The sequence below is a fragment of the Triturus cristatus genome, chromosome 5_2 (genome assembly GCF_964204655.1).
Source record: "Triturus cristatus chromosome 5_2, aTriCri1.1, whole genome shotgun sequence".
NCBI lineage: Eukaryota > Metazoa > Chordata > Amphibia > Caudata > Salamandridae > Triturus > Triturus cristatus.
Genome location: NC_140588.1, coordinates 890,977,248 through 891,001,809, shown reverse-complemented (window position 1 = coordinate 891,001,809; position 24,562 = coordinate 890,977,248). Strand labels below are relative to the sequence as shown.

The following is a 24,562-nucleotide window of genomic DNA, read 5'->3' as shown; positions in this document are numbered from 1 at the left end:
CCTTAACAAACGTGGGGGCAACAGGGAGAAGATTCTTAGACAAATGGAGACTCGTTTCATTTTAGAACTAGACTCCAAGAGCCCTAATGGCCTGAACGCAACAGAAGATATGTACACCTATCTCTGAAACAGATTATCTGTTGATTCACGACTGCATATTAATACCCCACAACCTCTTGACTTTACCATCCTTTCATGTATCTCTATAAAATAATACACCATGGGCTGACAACAGACACTTCCTGTTGTATAGTAGTATAGCTTACCTTAGTATCGTCACAAATTAACTTCACGACGCACTGCATTGTTGATAAGGTAACACACAGCGGCCTCTTTTACCCCAGAAGTCCCCTTCCCCACAGGATATCTAATATTTTTTATCCATGTTTTTAAAACACATACTTAGATGGTTACTTTTAGAGGTATTTTATATCAACAATTATTTTAGAAAGGCCTTTCTAAAATAGTTTTGATAGGGTACACTGATTTTTACACATATTTTTTACACATATTCTTTACACTTTTTCTGACACCAAACATTAAAATATATCAGGGGCTAATCGACAGGTCTCGCAACCATAAGTACACACAACATCAATCATGATTGGCATTAGCTACACACTGATACAAGAAGACAGTGACATGGTATTCAAACCATAATGATTCACTCATGTTAGACAGTGGTAAACGCAAACTTATGATCATTATGTCTAAAGTTTTAACCAATAACATTTGTGTCTAAATATTTCTATGATTTTAATCCATACATATGGTTTTAGAATTATTATCAGTGTGTAACGTGTTATTTAAACTTATTTATGCATATTTATTTATCTATTTATTTATTTATTGATGTAAATAATGTTTTTAATAATCAAAAGCATACTATCAGATGTTGTCAGTGGCAATTGGCAGACACACACGGTTATGTAACCACATCTGTCACTAGAGACCGCGGTATTTTACCGAGATGCTTTGAAATCTACCCCGTATAAAAATCATTGTAACTGGGCACTATTAAGCACTGTCACTTTAAATGTAAAGCAAAATGGTAACCAATCAAATGTGAGCAAAAAAAGAAAAAAATGTATATAAACCAACAGGTGACTTCATGGCGTGTCATGTGATCAAGGCTCCACGGAGCCGAAACGCGTCATGGCTGACTTACCTCGAGTTTAAATAAACAAACTTTTGCATCCAGTGGTGGTCCGTGCTCCTTCTCTGTGGATCTACAGGCGCTTTCCAGGATACAGGCGCAGGAGTTCTTTTGATATATATATATATATATATATATATATATATATATATATATATATATATATATATGTAACATATATACACAATGAAACCATATAAAATATAAAAAATGAAGAAAGAAAAAATATAATCATTGATGTAGATCAAAAATAAAATATTCAAAATTGAAACATTTTCAAAACATATTTACAAAAAATACTATAACCAATTAAATAATGTAAAAATAAAATCATAAAATGTAAAATATCAAAAAATAAAACAATGCCATAACTTCATTTAACCAAAATTATGAAAACTATTGGCGCCATTTAGTGATTACTTGTATCCACTGAGAGCCAGATCAACTCCCTGGCAGTGGATTTCAATCACCTCCGTGATGACCACAGAAAGCTGACGGACAGAGTGACTGGAGTGGAAGGAGAACTTGCTGATCTTCATAATACCCCAGTGGCCACCCAGAAGAGTTCGCAAATGCTACAGGAGCGTGTCCAAAGTTTGGAAGCTCACACAGATGATGCGGATAGTTGCTCATGTAGGAATAAGTTAAATATTGTGGGGCTTCCCATGGCCACAGAGGGGCATGATGCTGTGACCTACATGGGGGATTGACTGAGATATTTTACACCTCCTGATTAGGCATGGGCGGTGAAATCTGCTCCTTTTGTGGAGTTTTCTGCACTCGGCGCTCCGTGGAGCTTGCGAAGTGCAGAAACCTCTGTTCCGTGTAGTGCAGCAGAGTGTTTTTCCCTGCTCGCAATTGGTCAGCTTTGAGCAGCTTAAACCCTGAACTAATTTCAAAGGTAATGGTAACAAACCTAGAAAAAGAGCTGTGAGAAAGCAGATCCGGGAAACCTGAGAAGTGCCCCATGCACCAATCACTTGCTCCTTCTTTTGCAGAAATCAGTGTGAGGAATTGCTACCAGAAAGTTCCACATGACATAACATTCTATTGTCCCCTCCCTAACATCAGTCACTAAGTTACCACACACCTCCCTCTTTATAGACACAAAGTACCAATGAAGAGAACAAATTAAAACTAAGAAACACTTTGAAACATTTTATAGTAAAGGAAAATATGCTACACATGTTGCCTATTAAAATTCGACAGCTCTTGATATGCGACACATACTCTTTCTGCCTCTCTTCTTCACCGACCTCTCCCCCTTTTCTTTTGTGTCTTTTCCTTGGACACCATCCTTTCCATTATTTATTCAATGCATCTCTGTTCTTGTCTCTTGCTCTCTCCTGTTCACTTTCTGACACTACCCTCACTAGTCTATTGAGATTCCATATGCAATTATCTTCTGTTTTAATGGCTCTGTTAAACAGCTTTATGACCCTCAATAGCTTTAAGAATTTTGAACCTGTTTTGTTACCAACAGTCTCTATTCTCACCTAGTCACCTACATTCACCTTAGTGACTTTTATAGCCTTTCTGCTATCAAATCTCTTTTTCCTATCTCTCAGTAACTCCTTTTCCCTCAGTTTACACTACCACGCCACCGCTCTGCCAAAAATTCTTAATAGGCCCATAGTCTCTCAATGCAGCTGTCATCCCCTTTCTCATTGCCAGTGTGAAAAAGCAGATCGGGGTAACCTGAAAAGTGTGAAAATGTATTCCATATTAAGCACCTCATTCAACCAAATAATTAATTGTTCAGTTGTGGAACTCACTGTGAAGGATCACTTCAAGAAAGTTCCACATGGCATATATAACATGTACGTTCCCTTACCTAATATTAGTGACTTTGTTACTATAAGAGCACATGTTAACTTGAGAAACAAGTAGTGCAGATTTCTTTGAACGCACCTTGACTCCAAGAAAAAGTCCATTGTGTCTTGTCATGTATGCAAACATGTTTTGAATCTTTTACATACAGCCCTCACTATGCTTTATTGAACAGGAAGCCACTGTTGATGCTGAGTCAATGAATCTATCTACATTGAAGCATTTCACATCTTCAATCTACTTCATTTACACATATTACAGATTACAAAAATACATTTTATCTCTTTATCCAGTGGTAACCAGCTACAGTTTCTAAGGGAACAAAGTGAAACACCAAAAAGTAGTATTGCTTCCACCAGCAGTAGCCAGCGGGATATGGAGTCCAATCCTAGTAGCAGAGCAGCACCAGGTAAATCAATCAAAGTTGACCCTAAGTATCTGTAAATGTGAATAATTCATCCCAATGATATGATTTGTGGAAAAGATATAGAGCTTTTTGCACAACTGGAGATCGTAAAATTGATTAGTGAGAGCAGAGACCTGGAACTCCATTGAGTTCAATGTTAGGTAAAATAATTCTTTTAATCTCAGTCAACCGTGTAGCATGACTGAGTACGGATAATCTCCACAAGAGAGATATATTTCTGCTGTCATTTTGTTCTATGTAGTATTATGTTGAAATTATGTACCTCAGTGGTGTAATTGAGGTAATAGGAGAAATTATGCTTTACAATGTTCTTTTTTTTGGCACTGAAGCCATTTTGTTTACATAGGTTATAAAATATATTTCTGGTGTATGCTAGGTTCCTCTTTGTGTCTATTGTATCTGCATATTTAAAGGAGACAGACCATTAACAGTGCTGTTTGTGAGAGAACTGCTCCGTTTTTGCTAATGTCTTAATACACCACCACTGACATGTACTGATTCTGTCTATTACTTATTTATGTATTTATTTATTTAATCATGCATTCATTTAAATTGTATATTATGTGAGGGAAGCCATTGTAGATGTCTGAGCATTTTAGTTTAGAGCTGACATGTATACAGATTGCAAGGTTTCATATACACCGGGCATAAAATGTCAAACCAAACTGTGTGCAGAAAATAAGTATAAACAATAAAAATGATGAAAAGATGTTTAAAGAGCATGCCTGTGGAGACTGATTTCCTCTGGATCTGTGGCCTGTTTGAAGAGAAATCTGTCATCCTTTTCTTAAAAACAATGTCAAAGGTTGTTGCTCTGAGTGCTGAGGGAATGCTGCTCTAGATTATTGTAGGATATATACAAGACAACAGTGGTCCCTGTGGAATAGCATGGTTGTATATAAATGCAACAATGCGTGATAGCGATATAAGGGTTATGATTATTGTAGGGGAATCAGATGTGGATTGATGGAGAGTTCCGGGATGTGTGCTGTCCACTTCTCAAACCTTCTTTTACACCTTGCGAAACATTTTGGAGCTACTTTGATCAAGGAGTGAGATGCAACTAGTTATCCAATTACTTTTTCCTTCTGAAAGGGAAATGAAAGTGCCACATATTGCAGAAGCCAAAAATTAAATTCAGGTTTGTGAGAGAGTTCTGGATCGTGGGGATTCACCTGGGCAAGGGTGGAAGCCAGAGACAATTTTTAGGGGGTCTTATGTCTAGAGGCACATTTCATACTCGAGGATGGTTGGGGGTGATAACATTATTACAGTCCATCTCTACAAAAAGGCAAAAGCTTATGGATGGCTTAGAGGTATCAGTGGAGAAGGATTACATAATGTTTGCAAAATCAGCAAGACTGCCAACAATTCAAACTACAGAAAGGCATTTGTAGTATCCCAACCAGAAGTACTACACCAATGCCAGGGCTCGTTCAAATATAGGTGAGTGGATTAATTTCGAGCTAAAAATAAGAAAACTAAAAATTCTTCATTTCGGTGTGAGAGAACCTTCAATCATTGGAAACTTGCTCGTCAAGGAGTCAGGGAGATGTAGACCTTAGGCACATTCAATTTGTGTGGCGGTCTTCTTAAAAGATGAATGTACTCCAATAAAATGTAGTTGAACTCTGGATATGCTATCATATGCAGAGGTGTTCATCAGAAAGAAGCCACTGCTGTACAGAACTTGTTCTTTACAAGACACATAATGTTATATAACATAAAAGAAATTTGCATTGCTCACACCAAGTGATAGATATAACATTATAAAAACACGATGATGCAGTTATGTTGAAAGGCACTCAGGTTCACAATACTTTCCCATACTATTTCGAACATTAAGACTTTTTCTTCTTTAACATCCAGTAAGAAGGATATGTGTACAAGCCAAAGCCATGCAGTTATAGAGTAAACTGTGAACTGTGAACTGTGGTGAATTGCCCACAAAACCTCAAACTGTTATTGACTACAATCATTTTGGGAAATAAATGGCTTGTATGCCTTTCAAAATACAGCAATTGTTTGAGCATTTATAGGACTCCTGATTAATAAAAACTTCCTCATTGACAGAAAAGTTTAATAAATCAGAGCGCATTGTACTATACTTGCACATTGGACAATACTGTATCTAAACCCCACCTAAGTGGTATCCCTACTTTCAGGGGAACAACCTTTACAACGCAACTGTTACAACGCACTACACTTACAACGTATTTTTTACAACGCAAAATCCATTACAACGCACTACACTTACAACGCATGACACTACAACGCATTTTTAAAAACTACCTTTACAACGCATTCCATTACAACGCCTACCATTACAACGCATAATATTACACTACACTATCCAACACCTACCCTACTGTTGCACCCCCTGGAGTTAGAATAGTAATTTTTACCCCTATACTATCCAACACTTACCCTACTGTTGCACTCCCTGGAGTTAGAATAGTAATTTTTACCCCTATACTATCCAACACTTACCCTACTGTTGCACCCCCTGGAGTTAGAATAGTAATTTTTACCCCTATACTATCCAACACTTACCCTACTGTTGCACCCCCTGGAGTTAGAATAGTAATTTTTACCCCTATACTATCCAACACTTACCCTACTGTTGCACCCCCTGGAGTTAGAATAGTATTTTTTACCCCTATACTATCCAACACTTACCCTACTGTTGCACCCCCTGGAGTTAGAATAGTAATTTTTACCCCTATACTATCCAACACTTACCCTACTGTTGCACCCCCTGGAGTTAGAATAGTAATTTGTACCCCTATACTATCCAACACTTACCCTACTGTTGCACCCCCTGGAGTTAGAATAGTAATTTTTACCCCTATACTATCCAACACTTACCCTACTGTTGCACCCCCTGGAGTTAGAATAGCAATTTTTACCCCTATACTATCCAACACTTACTCTACTGTTGCACCCCCTGGAGTTAGAATAGCAATTTTTAGCCCTATACTATCCAACACTTTCCCTACTGTTGCACCCCCTGGAGTTAGAATAGCAATTTTTACCCCTATACTATCCAACACTTACCCTACTGTTGCACCCCCTGGAGTTAGAATAGTAATTTTTACCCCTATACTATCCAACACTTACCCTACTGTTGCACCCCCTGGAGTTAGAAAAGTAATTTTTACCCCTATACTATCTAATACTTACCTTAAATGCAATTTACTATTATGCGTTGTAATGGTATGCGTTGTAAAGGTAGTTTTTAAAAGTGCGTTGTAGTGTCATGCGTTGTAAGTGTAGTGCGTTGTAATGGATTTTGCGTTGTAAAAAATGCGTTGTAAGTACATGCGTTGTAAAAGTGTGCGTTGTAACGACATACATCCCTACTTTCAAGGCATATTACTCTATAAAACTAAAACCAGGGAGGGCTGAGCTAGCTAGACTTCCCAAGCTCAATTTTTACTGAGGCTGGAAAGTTCAGAGTACTTCTAGGAAATATATCTCATGATCTGTTATGCAGTTCTGCTCAAGAAGACTCGATCCCGAGGTGCAATTAAAAACTGACACATGTGATGGCTGAGCAATTTAGAGATCTAAGTCTCATAACAAAACAAGGAGTATAACCCAGTGTTTTTCAAACTATGGATCGCAGCCCACTGGTGGGCCCTGAACTGATCTTTGGCGGGATGCAAAAGTCCAAGGGAATAAAGAAAGATACATTTAAACTCTGTATTCATCTTGTCACATTTGCTTTACTTCAAAGACAGGGGTCTGTTACATAAATTGAATCTCGGGCTCAGCTGTACAAGGTTTGCTTTTACACCCACGGGTAACACAAGTGAACCTATTCAAAGGACCAAGGCTTGAATTTGAAAAACAGGTTTTTGTAACCCTTCAGAACCTCACCTAATACATAACTGAAGAGGCATCAATACTATCAGTCCCTAAAGATGGATCCAAGGACACTATGGTGATCAGAAACAAATCGTTTTCATTCTTTTCAATCACACACATACAAGATGTGTTAAGAAAGATACTTTAACTAAAAAGAGCTTTTATTTCAACATGTGCTTCTTATTGCTCAACACATCAAAAATAACCATGCAGAATATGATTAAAACAGCATAAATAAACATTGCAAGAATGAAATTAACATTTCTAACATGGTTAAAGTATCATCTAAAACCCAAACACCCAAAAACGTACTTCTATTTGCTACAATATGAGAGCATGGAGAGTATAAATAACTTGAAACTAGATTTTCTTAAGGAGGATGAGCGCACTGCATACCTGTTTACAGAAGAACACTGTAATTATCAGGAGCAAAGGAGACTGTGCTCCTCACGAAAGGCAAAAACATGTCTAGCATCAGCATCAACTCCTCCTGAGCTTGGGCTTGATATCAGCTTTCAGTAGAAAGTGCAATACGGTTGCATCTCAGCTAGACAGAATCTCTCTGGCAGAATCTTGCACTATAATCTGGGGTGAAGGACCTCTCCTAACAAGCAGTAAAGTGGCAGTCCTTTAATACTGTAAGATATCCAAGATGGAATTTCCAACATCACTTTAGAAATGTTTGATATAACGAATGTGTGTCAAGATGCAAATCTAAGATGAATTGGTTTAAACATTTAAGGTAAAAGTATCACAATTCAGACTAAATTGTTTTGGCTATTTTTCTTTGCTTGACCTTGAAATTGAGGCAGCAAGGCACTTGTTAGACTGATGTCACATCAGGTGTTTTGTTGATGTCTGTATCTAAATGACCTGACACCTTTATAGTTCTTGGAAATACGAGGACAGATAACATCTGAGTGAAAAGCAGACTTGTTGATGATTTTGGAGAAAATGGAACTGCGGCCTATCCAAATTAGAGCTAGGCTTTATGTCTTTACATTAGGTCAAATGTCAAACTATGTCTTTCGACAAATTGCTGCCTATGCTTTTTAACATGGAGAATGGTGTTTTCAAACTCCTCTCACTTTACATTAAGAGAAGGACAAGTAAAGTGAATTATGTGACAATCTTGCTGGGGTACAGTGAGAGACGTTTGGAAGATGTAAATGAACTGCACACATTCAACAGTTAGGAAAACAAAAAAGAAGAATTTTTTTAAATTATAAAGTGAAATGTAAACAAATATTTCAATAGTATCAAAACAAATCAAGATATCCTGTTTGGTGATGCACAAATGATAAATATTCACTGAAACCAGATTTCCACACATTATCATTTGTGTGCAATATAGTTCTATCAGTAAACCTGTATGCAAATGTAGTGACCTTTCAAAGCAAATTGTGCTATGTCAGTTTGCTGCTAGGGTTACATTAAAAAATTGCCCACTTCATGTCCATTAAAGCTAGATGGGCCTAGAAAGTTATCATTTAAAAAATTGGGCCATGGTTCTAAAAGGTTTGGGAAGCATAACATAACTCAAGGTTTGTGGATGACTGATGAACTATTCCACTGCATATGAGTGAAAAAGTAATGATTTTGTCATTTAAAAGCTGAGCTTAAACTTGTTTATGGTACACTAATGAACATGTTCTTAATCAAAATAATGTGCACGGATTCATTCCTGTTCATGAAATAGATCTAAAGGCCAAAATGTGCAATCAAGATAAACTAAGGGATCACTTCACAAAGATATTTGTTAATCTGCTCCAATGGTTTCTCACCTTCTAATGGGTGCAGAATTAAGAGTATCTGAGATTCACAAACATTACCCGTATGGCTTTTCACCTGTGAAATGGAACACAGCGTGCAACGACTTATAAAGAAATACAATTGAATTTGTGCCATTGCACTTTTATCCATAGGTAAAATAATGTTACCAGAGGATAATCTCCTTTATCTAGACACACATTAGTAAATAAATCTACATCCGTTTTCAGAGAGGGAATGTGTCAGAAAAAAAGTCTATGACCTAAGGGTGTGTGGGTACTCCCGAGCTATCCAGGCCACCCCAGCCATGAAACAGCCGCTCTCTGCAACAAAATTTATCCATGCATAATATTATTTCATTATAGTGTAATGTTACACATAGTTAAATCAATATTGAATGCAAGTTCACTTTTTGTGAATTCCTTGTGCTCTTAAATCACGCAATGTATGCGTTTAATGTACATACACACTCAAATGGCCTGGTGAAATGGGCCCTAGAGAGTTGAGGAAGGTTGATTTATCTGAGGCAAATGAAACTAAAAGGAAAATAAACAGTGCAAGTGTTGTGATGTGCCAGGCAATACTTGCATTACTCTTTTGTGTGGATCCGACTCACAAGGATTGAATGGAATCATTGAAAATGTGCTTGAGTACGTGATATACATGCATTCCAGTAAATGTGCACATTTTCAGAATATCACAGAAAACTGGAGTACTCAAATAAATCTTAGCTACGTGTAGATGTCCAGATGTATTATTTACACTAGGAGTAAATGCTGTAAACATCAATGCGGTGTAAATGAACTATACACATTTAAATGTATTACCCACAGTTAAAATATTGTCCACATTTGAGAAATCCGTCCTCCTATGCCACCAAGGGAGGTAGGAGTGTTGCTCACCCAGCCCCTCTCTCTAAATGTGGTGACCCAAGGCTTTTGAGCAATTTACATCTTATTCCAGTTAGTTTCCTACATATTGTGGGTGTTTACCTACTTTTACCATCAGGCCCCACCCAAGATTGACTATATTCCTCTCACCCCTCTTGAGTTGCAAATCAACCCATTCGGTCAGATCGTCGTTTGATTGCATGTTAGCAGTGCACCTTAGGAATGTAGACATCCCCCACTGTTGATTCTGTGAATAATGATTGGGATTTAATGTTCTCAAAGCACTTATTTTGGGCTCCTAATCTGAAGTTAGTTGATAAAAATGCATTGTGAATCGAAGCTAGGGTGAGTAACAAACTCTGCCCCCCTTTTTGTCACATTTGGCAAATAACCTGGCAGCAAACATTCCAACATTGTGGCCTTGTTCTTGAAGCTATACATTTCATCCTGTTTGCATTTAACATATGATGGACCAAATAGAAAACAAATATATCAATATGTTCAATACCACCTTAGGGGGTTGTGTGTATGCTCTGTGTCTGTTGAGGGGGAACTTGGATAAATCTCTTTGAGACAAACACTCTTCTCTTGTCAACCAATTAGACGTTCACCCAAAATATAGTTTTCAAAAAAGTCCTTTCAAGTTATTTCAAGATTTACATGCTTTTTGCCAAGAGAATCACAAGCTTCCTTTACATTGCCTTTCTTGGATACTTTCCAAGAGCTTTGTAGAATAGTCTCTTTGAAAAGATATTGATTGCATCCAAGCAACGAGGTTTTAATCCTGTAATCTTTAACTCACTCAGCTCTTACTTAATCAGTTAATTTATTCTGGTAGAAAGCGACCATGCCAGGTGGACACCTCAGTGGGCACATCACCCACCAGTACCTATAGGACACAGGTTTCAAACCTAACAGAAGCATCTCGGTCTCTGATCCTTTGACCGTGGATAAAGTTAGTACTTTTGAGCTGTGTAATAAATTCATTTATTTTACTCAGGAGGCTGACATTTAAATTAGTTTACTGTTCTGACCCATTTGTTTCTTTTGTGCCGATAATTTGAGTTCCAAATATGTGCTTAGCAGAAAATATTTGCAGTGATTTCAGAAACCACAGTGAATGGGGATAGAGCTACAACTGAGAACTGGATTCTTGTAAATCTCGAGAATAAAGCAATTGTAGCCAGTTCATAATTTCAACCAAAATGAAGTCTAAAATAGTTTACTTTGAACATATAAAACTAAATGGTATAATAGTTACCATGTGTATTATAGTTCAGTCCACTTGTGGCCGCATGGGGTTTAGTAAAGCCTATAGAAACTTGAGTTCGCACAATGTTTTATGAGAAAATGAAAGATATAGTATAAGGCTTCTAAAGCGTGATATGGCTTCAGCCTACCAAATCAGGGCCTCACAGACACACATAGAAGATAAAACAATGTCTTTTTTCGGGGTGGGGGGGAATGAGGGTGGTAAATAAAAACAAGCAAACAGGTGAATTTATTTTCACATGTTTAAAAGTGCTTTTTCACTTCAATTCTACAAAACGCAAGATACTTAAAAAACAATAAAGGTATAAAGTAAAACACTAGAAGTATTGGGTGACAATAGAGTTGTGCAACATCTTTTAGCTTTATATTAATTGTGTTCTTTCCACTTGAGTTTGCCAGTCAATCAGTAGCCTAAATTTACAGCAGGATCTCCACACCAGCCAATTACTGGGTACGAGATTATGGATTATTACCGAGGGCAATGGAGAAGCGATCACAAAAAGAAGTAACCCAGTTTTCAAGAAGTAAATTCAGGTTTCAGTGGTAAATCATATGCCTCATAGTTTATGCCTGACGCAACAGCCCAGCCTTTGAAAAAGAGTTGTGCAGTACCAATAAAACATTAACAGAAACAAATCAAATGGTAAAATTCTCAAACTAGCTAAGTAAAAAGAATTTAATTATCAAAATTGCAAATTTGGGCAAAGCACACCTAAGGTTATACATATTTAAAGAAAACGTAAGATGCACCCATAGAAGCCAATGGAGAAGCAAAAGTACATGTGAGTCTATGTGCATTAAATCATGTTCACTCTCTCTTCTTGTAGGACTTAGTTTACCTTTACTGCAAATAAATTACATAAAACACTGTTAAAGGAGTTTAGAAAAAAGGCAGAAGGCCAACTCAATGACATGAACTTTTTAAGCGATCCCATTGAATTGATACAACCTCAAAATATACTCACACTGCTTTTGGGGCCATGGCACATCTAGTGTTACAGGCTTATCTATCAAAAGGCCAGAACCAAACCCACAGTAACCAGTAAAGATTATTAAGAACCAGCCTATGTACTAATTGGTTGGTTCTTAAACTTCTGGATCATAGTGGGTCAGAATTCTACCTACCTCATGAATATTAGTGAGAAAGGTACGAAATTGCGACTCACTATGATTGGAAGAAATCTCAGGGATGGTGGCCTACTGGGGTCAACAGACCACCTTGTTTGTGATTGCTTTTCAATAAGGCAATTTTTTGTTAAATGCAGTCCTATTTTCCTTACTTTTGTTTTTGTTTCAGAGTAAGCAGTGGTCCCCTGCACCACTACTTACTCCTTAACCCTTAACAAACCTTTCTTTTAATTCACAAAGGGGTAGGGGTTCCAAGGAGCTCCTCTTCCTTTTTGCAAGTCCATTACCACCTCCTTTGACGTGTTGGTGAAATATCAATGTTTCGCGGTAGAATTTTGGTTAGAAAACATGTAACCACAAGATACTGATTTGGCATTCGGAAAGGGACACCTACAGATACCAAATTGATCTCCATTCAGAATCCCATTTTAGAATTAAGGAACATTTTCTGACTCCTAAAATGGGAATACTATATAAGCGAAAGCATTCAATGGTCACCAAAGCTGAATTGGAGCATTTGCAACCATTACCTATCCTTAATGTCTTCTCACATCCCTAAAATAAGAGTAGGTTTATTTACTCTCCCCTTGTCTTGCTGCCAGAGGTGGCTCCTTCGCTAAGGCAGACGAGCATCGTCCCACTGCTCTCTGAGCAGTGGAAAAAGGAAAAATAAAATGATAAAATGATGATAACAAGGTTATTATCATTTTATTTTTCTTGCTGAGGGGGCTGAGTTAGGGCAGGGAGAGGCTGGTGCCTCAGGGAGGAGTGGACTGTGCACGCTAAGTGTGCATGACTCCGTGGCCGGCCATCTTGGCCCGGCCAAACCAAAATGCTTACTTTGCATGTTCCCCACTAGGCTACATTATACAGCCTGGTGGAGAACATGCCCAGGCACCCAGTCCCACATTTGAGCGCAGATCTATGGTGCTCAGACCAATCACTATGCTGCATTGCAGTGTTCTGATTTACTTAGAGGGAGCCTGTGTGCTTCCGGACTCTTCAGCAACAACAGAGGAGAAATGGAGGCGGCCATGGTGCAAGGAGGTAAGTGTTTTTTTAAATATATTTTGTGTCCCCACCACACTCCTGCCCCCCGCACCTATTCCCTACCAGCCAACACTGCTTCCTGCAGGAATTTCCCAGTGAGGAAGACACCCCAAAATGTCCTTTGTCTTCTAGAAAGTCCTTTAATGGTGCATTTTACCTCCTCTTTTACCTCCTTTGCCATTTGAGAAGATCCTTCCTTGGCTTGTCCACCAAGGTATGGTACTCTGCTCAAAGTGGTGTGATCAAAGGGTGAGGTGAAAATGAATTCCAATAGTGGGAATAGATGCCACATTTTGCTCACATTAGTAAAACACAGATGCACAAGCTATTTTGTCAATCATACTCCATATGTTGGAATGTATTAAGTGGAACTATGTACAGTATAGGAAATGTCCCCATCTTTTTTGTGACATCCCAGATGCTTTCTCTATCTGTTTAGCTGGCTTTAGAACTCTGTGCACTTTACCTCTGCTAACCATGGTATATTGCCTGTGCTCTCACTGTAAAGAGGGTTAAATTGGATTATTCCTGATTTGTGCGTTTAACTTGCCTGTCAGTACCAATGGTTTAGGAAGTGGAATCGAGCCTGGAAGTTAAATGCCACTTGTGGATTGCAGCACCTTTTGTGCTATCCACACGAGTGGCAGGACAAACATGGTTACAGGCGTATCCTGTGTAGCCTGACTGCTGCAGTGTAAAGCCTGCAATGCAACCTCTCAGAATAACCCTTTTTGACAGGTAAAGATATCCCTTTTAAATATTAGTAATTTACCGGTATGTGGCCCTTGTAGCCAACAAGACAAGATGCATGGTATTTAAAAGTAAGACAGGTTGAAAATTAATATGACCTTGTCTTTCAAGTGATGAGGCCGAAAGACATTTTTCACTGTTGTAGGCGTATCTGTCCTATGTCCTACAGGACTTCTGTTTGCTAGTTTGGTGTGGGTACAGTATCTCCTTCAAACTGGATGTTAGTGGGAGATGTCGGGGGACATTAATGATTACCACAGTGCATTCCCCTATGCATCCCCAGCCCTTAGAGCCCAATTTTAGTGCATCTGTAGATTTTAGCCATCTTGTAAATACCCCTATATGGGGCATTTTGGGCCTGTTTTCAGTAAGGAAAATAGTAATTACTGAAAAAGTGGGTAGGTTTGTCCATGGAAACTCTTACCTCATTGGTTAGGGAGTGCCCAGGAGTCATTCTCATCCACTAGATAGTGTCAGACATAATGTGGCACACCAAGGCACCGCATGACAACAAGATGTGGACCTGTGGAAGATCTGAAGCGGACTGAGACTACTGTCTATGGCCTGAGAGTCGCCCTGAAGGAATGTACCTACTCCCTGTTGTCCCAGAACAAGGAAGTAGATTCTTCAGGTCAGCTGACGTCTTATGTAGATACAGGGCTACAACAGGTTTCAAGAGGACTTTTTACCTAAAGTACCCAGCTGACTAGTGGCCGGGTCTGGTGGCTCAGTGGACTAATGCATTCACTGCAGGTGCCTGTGTTTGACCTCATGGTCACAGGTTCAAATCCCGGCGGGTCCACTCAGCCTTTCATCCATCTGAGGTTGATAAAATGAGTACCATTGAGTTGGGTAACAACAAACATCTGTTATTCAGCACCAAGATGCGCTGTCAGGGGTGAACATGCGCTTTACAAATACACATGTTATGTTATGTTAAATGGACTTGGATTCTACTTTGCCATTGGCCTCTGACTGACACCCTTTGATTCTTTAAGTGCCTTCCCCTAAGGTCCTGGGGGACTTAGAAGTGTGCTCCTGTTGTTGGTGGTGCACCAGAAGAAAGTTTGCAATCTTTTTTGAAGTTTTTGACCTCCAGACATTTCACCGGGATCCACCCATTTATTATATCCGACCAGGGCTCCATAGACTATCATTAGCACTTTGTGCTCTTTGGAGCTATTTTTACATAAAGCCTTTAAAGTTCTTATCTCTGATATACCCTGATTGGATTTTTGTCATTGTGGTGTCATTTTGGTTATAAAATGTTACTCTATTTTGCCATTTGTTTTGAGAGTGTTAATGCTTGGTGTTCAGACGTTATTACTGTTTCGGTACTGCATAAATACTTTACACATGGCCTTAAGTTAAGCCTGTCCGTTCTGTGCCATACCACTTGGAGGTTGAGCTTAGGTTAATACAATGACTTGGAGGGTTCACCCTGACAAGAGGTGTGATTATTCATTGAGGTGGGCAATCGCCACACCTCGAGTAATAATCCAATTTTGTACACACTGCAAACATGCTAATCTGCTTTCAGTGTTATTTATTCTACATAGTATTGCTATACTGGGTTTATGCAGGGACAGATGTTATATAATATTAATATTCATACATTTCCTTTAGTCATAGATTTGCACTTATTAAAACAAGAATAATGAAAATAGGACTAATATCACACATGCTAAATGAACCTATGCGTTCAATGTATAATGTATAGTTATAATGTTATGTTGCTATTGGTACCACACAGACTATCATAACTTGTAACAATTATGAATTGTATTGGAAAAGATATGGTCCTCACCAACAGTTTCTAATTTTTTTATGCAATTTACACATCAACATGCTTTGAATTGCATTTGTATACCAACTATGAACCTATTGAAATACTGTAGCATTTCTGATCTAGCTGACTTTATCATTATTATTAATAATGGGGCCTGCTTAGAAATCTGCTGCTGATATTTATCTGTGTACTGTATCTCCTTCTCATCAAAACATTTTTTTTTGCAACCATATCTCAGCTAAAGAATTATTTCCTACTAATAATTGCTTCGAGAACATGTAATATTGTAAGTAAAGCAGAGCAGCAGAGTGAAATGTTCCCAGATGTTACATGCATACTTTGATATTTCTGTTCTTATTTTATTTTTTATTCTAAGTGAAGAAGCTAGCTGAGTTTCAATATGCTTTAGATAATGGATTAAAATATAGTGGATTTGTTAGAAATGGGATCTCTGGTTGGCTAAGGCATGCGCCAAAGCCAGGCAGAGACCACCAGTCTAGTCAGGGCAAGGGAGTTACACGCCAAAGATAACCCCTGCTCACCCCCTTGGTAGCTCGGCACGAGCAGTCAGGCTTATCCCGGTGGCGATGTGTAAAGCATTTGCACAACACACACAGCAACAACATACTAGGCACACCACAAAAGGAACTCCACACAAGGTTATATCAAAAATAGCCTTTGTATTATCATAAAACACATTAGATGGTAATCACACAATATACACTGTGCCAACTGGCACTGGGCAATATTTACAGGGGATTATATACACATGACAGGGCCACGTGGGCCACTGTCAGAATCATCACTTAGTAAAGATAATAAATGAAGACATATAATCAACGTAGAACACATCCAGTAATTACTGGCACACTATACTAAGCATCATCCTGTAACATAAATCCTATCATGTAAAGTATCCTATAAGGCGAGAATTACATTTTGCGCCAACCTCACCAGCATAAACACATTATGCAATCATCGCACAAGTCTAAACACATTAGACCCTGACCTCCGAAGTATAACTCACCTTAGGGGCGTAAATCACACAGTGAAACATAATCTCCCTAGCATAAATCATGATATGCAAAAACAACCTCATAATCATAAACCACATTCAGAGGTATAACACAGGGTGCGTAATCATACTACATACATCACATTTCTTAGCACCACATCACATTAGGGACGGGTGCCCTACAAATCTAACAATCCCCCTGGCCAACTGGCCATCTCGAAAGTGGCTCAAATGCCCTCTGTCAGGGCGTGCTGCCTGTGCAGCAAGAGTCAGGGGTGTGCACTTTGCGCAGGCCTAAACGTAGCAGCTGGCACTAAGTGCTGCACAGCTGTGAAGGAAAAGATGGGGGCGAAGGAGCGCGTCTCACTCCTGCATTAAGAATATGTCCCCTAAAAGAAAGACCTAAACGGTGCAGCTGCCCACTACTTGCTGGGCAGCTGTGAAAGTTAACAATGAGGCAGGGGCTCACAATGGCCCGTAGAAGCAATAGGCAAAACGTTGGAGCCACTCACGGCTCTAGAAATAATCATGTCTCATGGAGCATACTGGCTCCTGAAGTAATCAGGCCATAATAAAGAAAAAGAACTGGCCCCCTAGCACTGTGGAGTGCACTGGTGCTTTAAATAAATATGCCCACGAGCGGGGGAAAAAATGCGGGGGGAAATCATGGGCCCCTCTGGGCCCCCACTTGGGCACTTTAAACCAAACATGCCAATAATGTGAGAGCGGACTGGCGCCTAAAACAAAACAGGCTGGCCTCGTTGGAGCGGCCCGCTCTCTGGCGGGTCCACTCATGAAGTAAGCAATGAACTATTGAGCCCTCTCTTACCGGGCTCTGCTCGTGTCCTCTGGTGATCTTACGCTGGCCTGCCTCCTCTTCTGGCAGGTGGCAGCAGGCTGGGCAGCAGCGGGAGGCGCCCATGTGGCTCGGTAGCCTCTTGCTCCTCCGTGCGCTCCGGTCGCTCTTCGCTTCACCCGGTCCCCCATCTGGGACCAGGACTTCTCCAGCTGCACACGCGGGGCTCTCTCTCCGCTTAGGAGAGCCCCACCTAGAATCCAGCATCCTGGTGCAGCACGCGGGGCTCCCTCTTCACAACGGGAGCCCCGTAGGACCAATGCCGGTCTTAGGGTTGCCTTCCCCCAGCCGGGGCAAGGCGGAAGTGACGCATGCGGCCCCGCCCACAATCAGGCAACGATGCCTGTCTTCCGGGTCGCGCTCAGTTGCTGCCCGGGAGTTTTTTCTTTCGGCAATGAAGGGTAGGCTCCCTTAAATTAAATATACAACAGCGGGGTAGGCACCCTCATTCCTCAACCCATAAGCGGGGTGGGCACCCACGTTCCTCAACACATAAGCGGGGTGGGCACCCGTGAAGCAGGCCAAATGCGGGGTGGGCACCCGCAATACATCGGGCAGAGCGGCGGAATCCCTTCGCTGGAGATTCCCTCCTGGCGAGAGGCAGCTCGGCGCTGTGAAGCCCACGCTCTCCATCAGCTGGGCAAAGCAAAATAAAGTGCTCCTCCTCAGGACCACAAAGCGCTCTGTAGGCATAGAAAATAAAGCACTCACAGGGTGCTAGGAGCACAGCACCAAGTCCTTGGTAGATCAAGGAAACAGCAAAAAGGTCCAAAAAGTCCTGGAGGCATCAGGGGGGCAATGTAGGGCACAGGGGCCAGCACACAGGGCCCTCCAGTAGGGAGGCAGCCCCCATGGCGGTCCCTCCTGGGCCCCACCAGCAGCAAGCCCCCTCTGTCAGGATCCAAGAGCAGAACATTTTCATGGGGTCAAAGCCCCTTCTTTTATACAGCATTTTCCTTTGTCTCAAAGTGTAGTTCATGGGGGAACCAGATACAACTTGTTCAGGGGAGCTGTTGAGCACTTTGTTTTGCTCAGCTCCTCTCTCCCTTTCACAGGACAGGCCAGGGACATCAGACGCACCACAGGAGGTGGAGCCAGCATTGTGGAGGGAAGGCACAGCCCTATTCAGGTCCCAGGTGCAACTCCTCCCTCCCATCTACATACAGATCTCCCTATTCACCACCAGGCAGACCCATCCTGGCTCCTGGAATTCCCCAGCCCTCTCAGCTCCTGTCAATCACAAGCCAGACATGCAATTCACATCAGGCAGGCAGACACACAGCACACAGAAATGCCAACTTCTGAAAGTGGTATTTCTCATATAGTCATAACGAATCTGCGCATAACATTGCACAGCATTCATTCTCACGATTTCATACATTCTAAACTCGACCCTGCACTCCCCTCAAACCAAGAATTACCATGGACACACATATCCCCCATGCATTCCTATGGGAGGGCAGGCCAATCTCACCACACGCCCTCACAGAGTGCACGCACTTTACACTGGACCACAGTGCTAAAGTGCCCAGAGGCCTAAAACCACTACCACCATGTCAGAGCTTAAGGCAAAAAGTTCCGGGGTGAACCTGTCAAAAAGGGCCAAGTCCAACAGGATTTCAATAGGTACAGGACATACAGAGCTATGCTTGTTTGCCTTCATGATATAGTGCAGGTCGATATTTGGAAGCCGAAATATTAGCTGGTCGATATTTTGACATATAGCCCTCCTGCCCTGGGTATTTGAAGGATTATTTTGAACATCAAACTTGCATTACAGGCTATTTCTCCAGAGATGCCTTGGTGTTGGGGCAGCTCCCACACACGTTTAGATTGGAGGAGAGTGGTGAGGAGGTATATTATAGCCTATTGTGTCCACTAAAGTGGGACTTAATGATGTAAAGTCAAAATATTGAGTTTAAAATGCTGATTTGCAATAATGTGTACACCAAAATATCCTCAAGGTATATACATGTGGAGTTAGAATAGCAAATCTATGCTTTCCTGTATATATTTACCTTCACAATTTTGTGGAAGTCGATATTTTGGATCTGAATTAGCTGGTGGATATTTTGACATACACCCACATTGGGGATGATGGTGCCGGGTATCTTATAGCAGGGCAACCTCTCCGCATATTGACATCGGGTGACACATGTTTTATGCTTCATCTACAGCAGCATGGTGAGAGGCCCTAGCACACTGTGAAAATGGAAATCCTTTCACAGTAGGGGCTGCCATCTCAGGGGGGAATACTCTACACAGCTGGGCTCCAGATAAAACCTCCACCAGACATGGAAGGTGGCACTGGATGAGTGCCCTTTTGCTGTGGAAGAGGATAGCTTTAGTTATTTAGGCAGAGCAGGTGGTCCAAAGTCTCCCTCACCATAGCCCAGCACTCTCACCAAAGCCATACCGCTCTCTTTCCCCCTGTACACTCACACAGTTCTGCATTAAATCGATCAGATCTTTCTGCCACACTTGAAAGGGAAGACTTAAGTTTAGTTTTCTAAACTCTTTCTCAGTTGACATCTTGGAAGGAATGGCCAAGTATAGATGATGTAACCACATAAGTTAAGCTCATTGCAGAACAAGGCAAGCATTGGAAGTTTACTCAGAATTAGATAAGGCATATTTTGTGTCCTAGTTAATACAGGATAATGCAAGTTAGGGAAATGTGTACCTGGTAATCCCTATGCCCCAATGCCACCATGCCTGCTGCACTATATGACATCTATGTGGTTGATTTCGAGTGCACATATTCTATTCAATTTTACTTTATTTGCTCCATTTAAAACATAGATCATAAAAGTACATACCGGATTAAAATGACAATTCATTAAAACACATTGCACATTACTGAAATAAAATCATGTAAATTAATTCTCCTCAAGGGCATGTAATGGACTTCTATGACACAGAAACTGCTGCCCCGTACTGGCCTACACACGCAAAGAGAAAAGTTACAGCCGTCAGATTTAAATAAATATCTTATGTAGTAATGCATAACCATGAAATCTTCTCAAATATATTAGGAGAGCGACACTGCCATTCCAATTTAAAATCCCCCCTCCCCCCAAGAAGGTGTACATCCAAATAATGCCATGATATACAGGACAGTTAATTTGACGATTCAATTTTTATTAGAAAATAAATAACTAACTCGACAGCGTTTCTTCCTTTCTTATACATGCCCATAGGAAAGTGGCTATTGAAAAACAGATGAACGGATCACTACGTTTCTTAAGAAAGTACAATGCCAGTCTACTATGTCTAAAATTATATTGTCTTAAAATTGGTAAGATATATCTTGCTCTTTCCTCCTTGTAGAAACCACAGTATAGAACTAAATGAAGATCTGACTGCTCTGATCTATTATCACAAGGGCAGGCTGTCAGTTCAGTGAAGCTAAACCTCCTTGTAGGAAAGCCCAACATCAAAGGGATTAAGTTCATACGGAACCTCAGTAAAATGAATCTGTGCTGCGGGTTCCCAATTTTCTCTAAATGTGGGTACTCTCACTTTAATGTGCCCGAGGTCAATTGATATAACACTACTGTTAACTTTGCATGATTTTTTTCCTGTCTATCATAAGTGCCTTGACTAAGAATTTTTCCTTTATTTCCTTCTTCGTGATTTTTAGACATGCACTGGGGTTAATAAACAGTTCATCTAATCCCAAGGCGATCAGAGTTGTCCTTGCATACTGCACTCATGGGATTTTGTGTGTGTTATCCAGTTTTAAACAATTTTTTTAATAATAGTTAGAGTTAAATTTACAGTGTCCCTACGTCATATTGAAAGCCATAACAGTCTTGGGTAAGCATAATAATATCAGTCACAAATGTTAATCCTAATTCTAAGTGACAGAGGAAAATGGAACATGCAATGGAGAGGGACACTACTCTCTTAAAAACTCTATCCCCACGTTTTTGGAGAGAAGCTATGGGAGCCATACCCCACACCCCTGACCCATGAGTTACAGCCGGTATTGTCTTTGCTCTGTATATCTTTTCTATGGGTTTTATTAGCTTTGAGCCCATTTCTTAGCAAAGCTAAGGATGGTTGCCATATGACTCTACATCGTTAAGGCCCTATTTGTCATCATGTTAGACCAGGTCCGGCTTTTATCAAATGAAACCCCTTAATAAGGGAAAGTATCTACCACCTCCAATCTACGAGACCCTATGTAAAAATGTGGCACTTTCTTAGAGGAGGTTGCCCCTGCTATCAGGACAAATACTTTAAATTAGTTAACCCTCAGGTCCAATGATGACATGAAATTCACATAGGCCGTTATCAGGCGTTGGAGAGCCACCCCCGTTGTGGCAATAAAAACTGCATCATCTGCATAGGCCAATATTGGCAAATTAAGCATGTCAAAGACAGGGACGTCTGGTGTTGATCCTACAAGTGCTGCCTATACCCCATTAGTGTATATTGAAAATAGACATGGAGCAAGGATGCACTCTTGTCTAACTCCCCCTGTGATCCGAAACGTGCGAGTGCATTCTCATTCTTTCCCATATCGTACACATGAAGTGGATTGGGAATATAGTTGAGAAATACAATTTACTATTGGTGTGTCGATCCCTATCACCTCAATTATATTCCATAATTTTAAATGACCCACTCAGTCTAATGCTGCATTAGGTCCATAAAGGCCATAAAAGTCTGGCCGTCCTTGGCTCTAGTATATTTTGCTATGGTCAGGCTCAGATTCAGGCACTGGTCTATTGTACCTCTACCTCTTCGAACACTGTGTTGGGCCATAATCAAAATATTCTTCTTCCACCCTATGTAGCAATAATAAGCCCATAAACTTCGAGGTACTATATAGCACGAAGATTGGTCTGTAATTCTAGGGTTTAGCTTTATCTCCTTTCCATGAGGCTAAGGGGCTGCGTTAAATACATTTGTTAGTAATGGGGCCCACAAATCTTGGTACTCCAAGAATAAATCGATTGGGACCCCATCTGGCCCGGGAGCCTTTGCCCTGCTGCACTTACCCAGCCCATTTCTTACTTTGTCTAATGAGAGAGTAAGATACTCCGTTGGAACTATGGATAGACTGGGGGAATTGTTCGTAGGATTTTCCTTAAAGCCAGAAATCTGCTCAAAATTATTGACCCAGGCATCTTCACCAACGTGAGTGTCCAAGGAGGGCTCCTTAAGGTTTTTGAAAGGGACATTGACCAATTTCCAGAAATCTCTACTGTTTTTGGTAATTTCTGCCTGTTCCAATTTTTCGCAGGCCTCCTCTGTCAGGGCCTTTTCCCTTAATTTCCTGGCTACTGAAAAGGCCTTACGCAGGGGCTTTATCAATGCTTGATCTCTGAGTTGAACTTTCAGGGCTGTGTGCAAATCTTTTGGGGATTTTGAATAGGCTTGGTCGAACCAGCACTTTGCTGGAGATTTGTTTGAAAGTTTCTATTGGTCAGGGCATATTTCACTCCTTCTAGTATATTTGAAAACTTTATGGGGAGATGATCAGAGGGACACTCTGAGTCCAAACATTTTACTACGTTCTCCATGTTATCAAATAGTATTTGAGGGACTACGTTCGCCTTATCAATTTTTTCCCATTTTAATTGGTAACCATTCTTTATGCCCAAAACTGGCTTCTGTATGATTTGCATTAGTTTCGTGGTCGGGGGCTCCACTGTCATCAGTGAGAAAAGAATTGCATGATCACTGAAACTAGTGAATAATGTATCCACTAGTGCAATCTTTCCTTGAAGAGATTCAGATACAAGCACAAGATCAATTGTAGACTTGTACTCGTTGCGGGTGAAGGTCTTTATAAGGTCTCCTGTAAGTGTATCTACCCTATTACTTAAACACCGGAACATTTGCCAAAAGCAGAACAAAAGGTGAGGCAGCGGGGGGGTTCTAATGTCTGGTACTGCTGCCTATTGAACCCTACCACTCATTGTGCTGACATCAGGGCTGCAACCTTATATGTTTCCACCTTGTCAGCCTTTACACTCTCGGTCACACTCGCTCTGATTTGATCAATTTTGTCCTCCTCTGCTGATTTCTCCTTCTGTACAGGAAGTTAGAGAGCTAGTGGGGAGTCATTGGATGGAACAGCAACTGGGAGCGGGACCGGACGTATAGATAGCTTTGTTGGATTTAGGGCATTTAACCTTCCTGATACTTTCCCTTGTAATTTATGTACATTCCCCGGGGTTAGCTTGTTGTTCAGATCCCCCACTACTACCCCTTTTTCCCAAGAGAGGCTATGCTTTCCTCTATCCTCATTAGTCTATGTACTAATGGCTGAAGGAGTAGGGCAACCACATTTTCAAGTCTTTGCCATGCGACCTCATCATTCGTCGGCAAGGAAGGTTCGGAAATTGTCTGCTCCATACATTTCGCTCCTTCTGTAGGTATTAACATTCTCTTAGCTCTTTCATCTTTTATTGAGTTAGGCTTTCTATTCCTTCCACCCCTTTTTCTCTTAACAATTGGTTGAATATTTGTCTTGGATAGCGAAGGGGCTCATCTTCGAGCAAAGTCACTGGGGAGCTATTTAGCGGAGCATAAGAGGCCTCATTCCCAGGTAATACAATCAGTTTGGCACCGTCCTCAGGTGTAGGTATGGACGAGCTTGAATTTCTCCTGCCCTCTTCAAGGGAGAGGCGGTATTCAGTAAGTTCTATCTCTTGAGAAAGTAAGTTTGTGGCCCTTGATAAGAAAGCATCAAGAGTTTTAACTATCACCCCCCCCGTTGTTATTCCCTCATTGCCTTCCGCT

At 40.6% G+C, this 24,562-nt stretch overlaps 1 protein-coding gene across 1 annotated transcript in view; it reads left to right on the top strand.

The window, feature by feature from the left end:
* The window catches only part of NRK (Nik related kinase), a 1,057,838-nt gene that overhangs the window by 754,715 nt on the left and 278,561 nt on the right, over positions 1-24,562 (top strand). Inside the window, exon 18 of the mRNA XM_085608036.1 lies at positions 3,280-3,395. Within this exon, the coding sequence (XP_085464162.1) occupies positions 3,280-3,395 (116 nt within the window). The remainder of the gene's footprint in view (positions 1-3,279; positions 3,396-24,562) is intronic.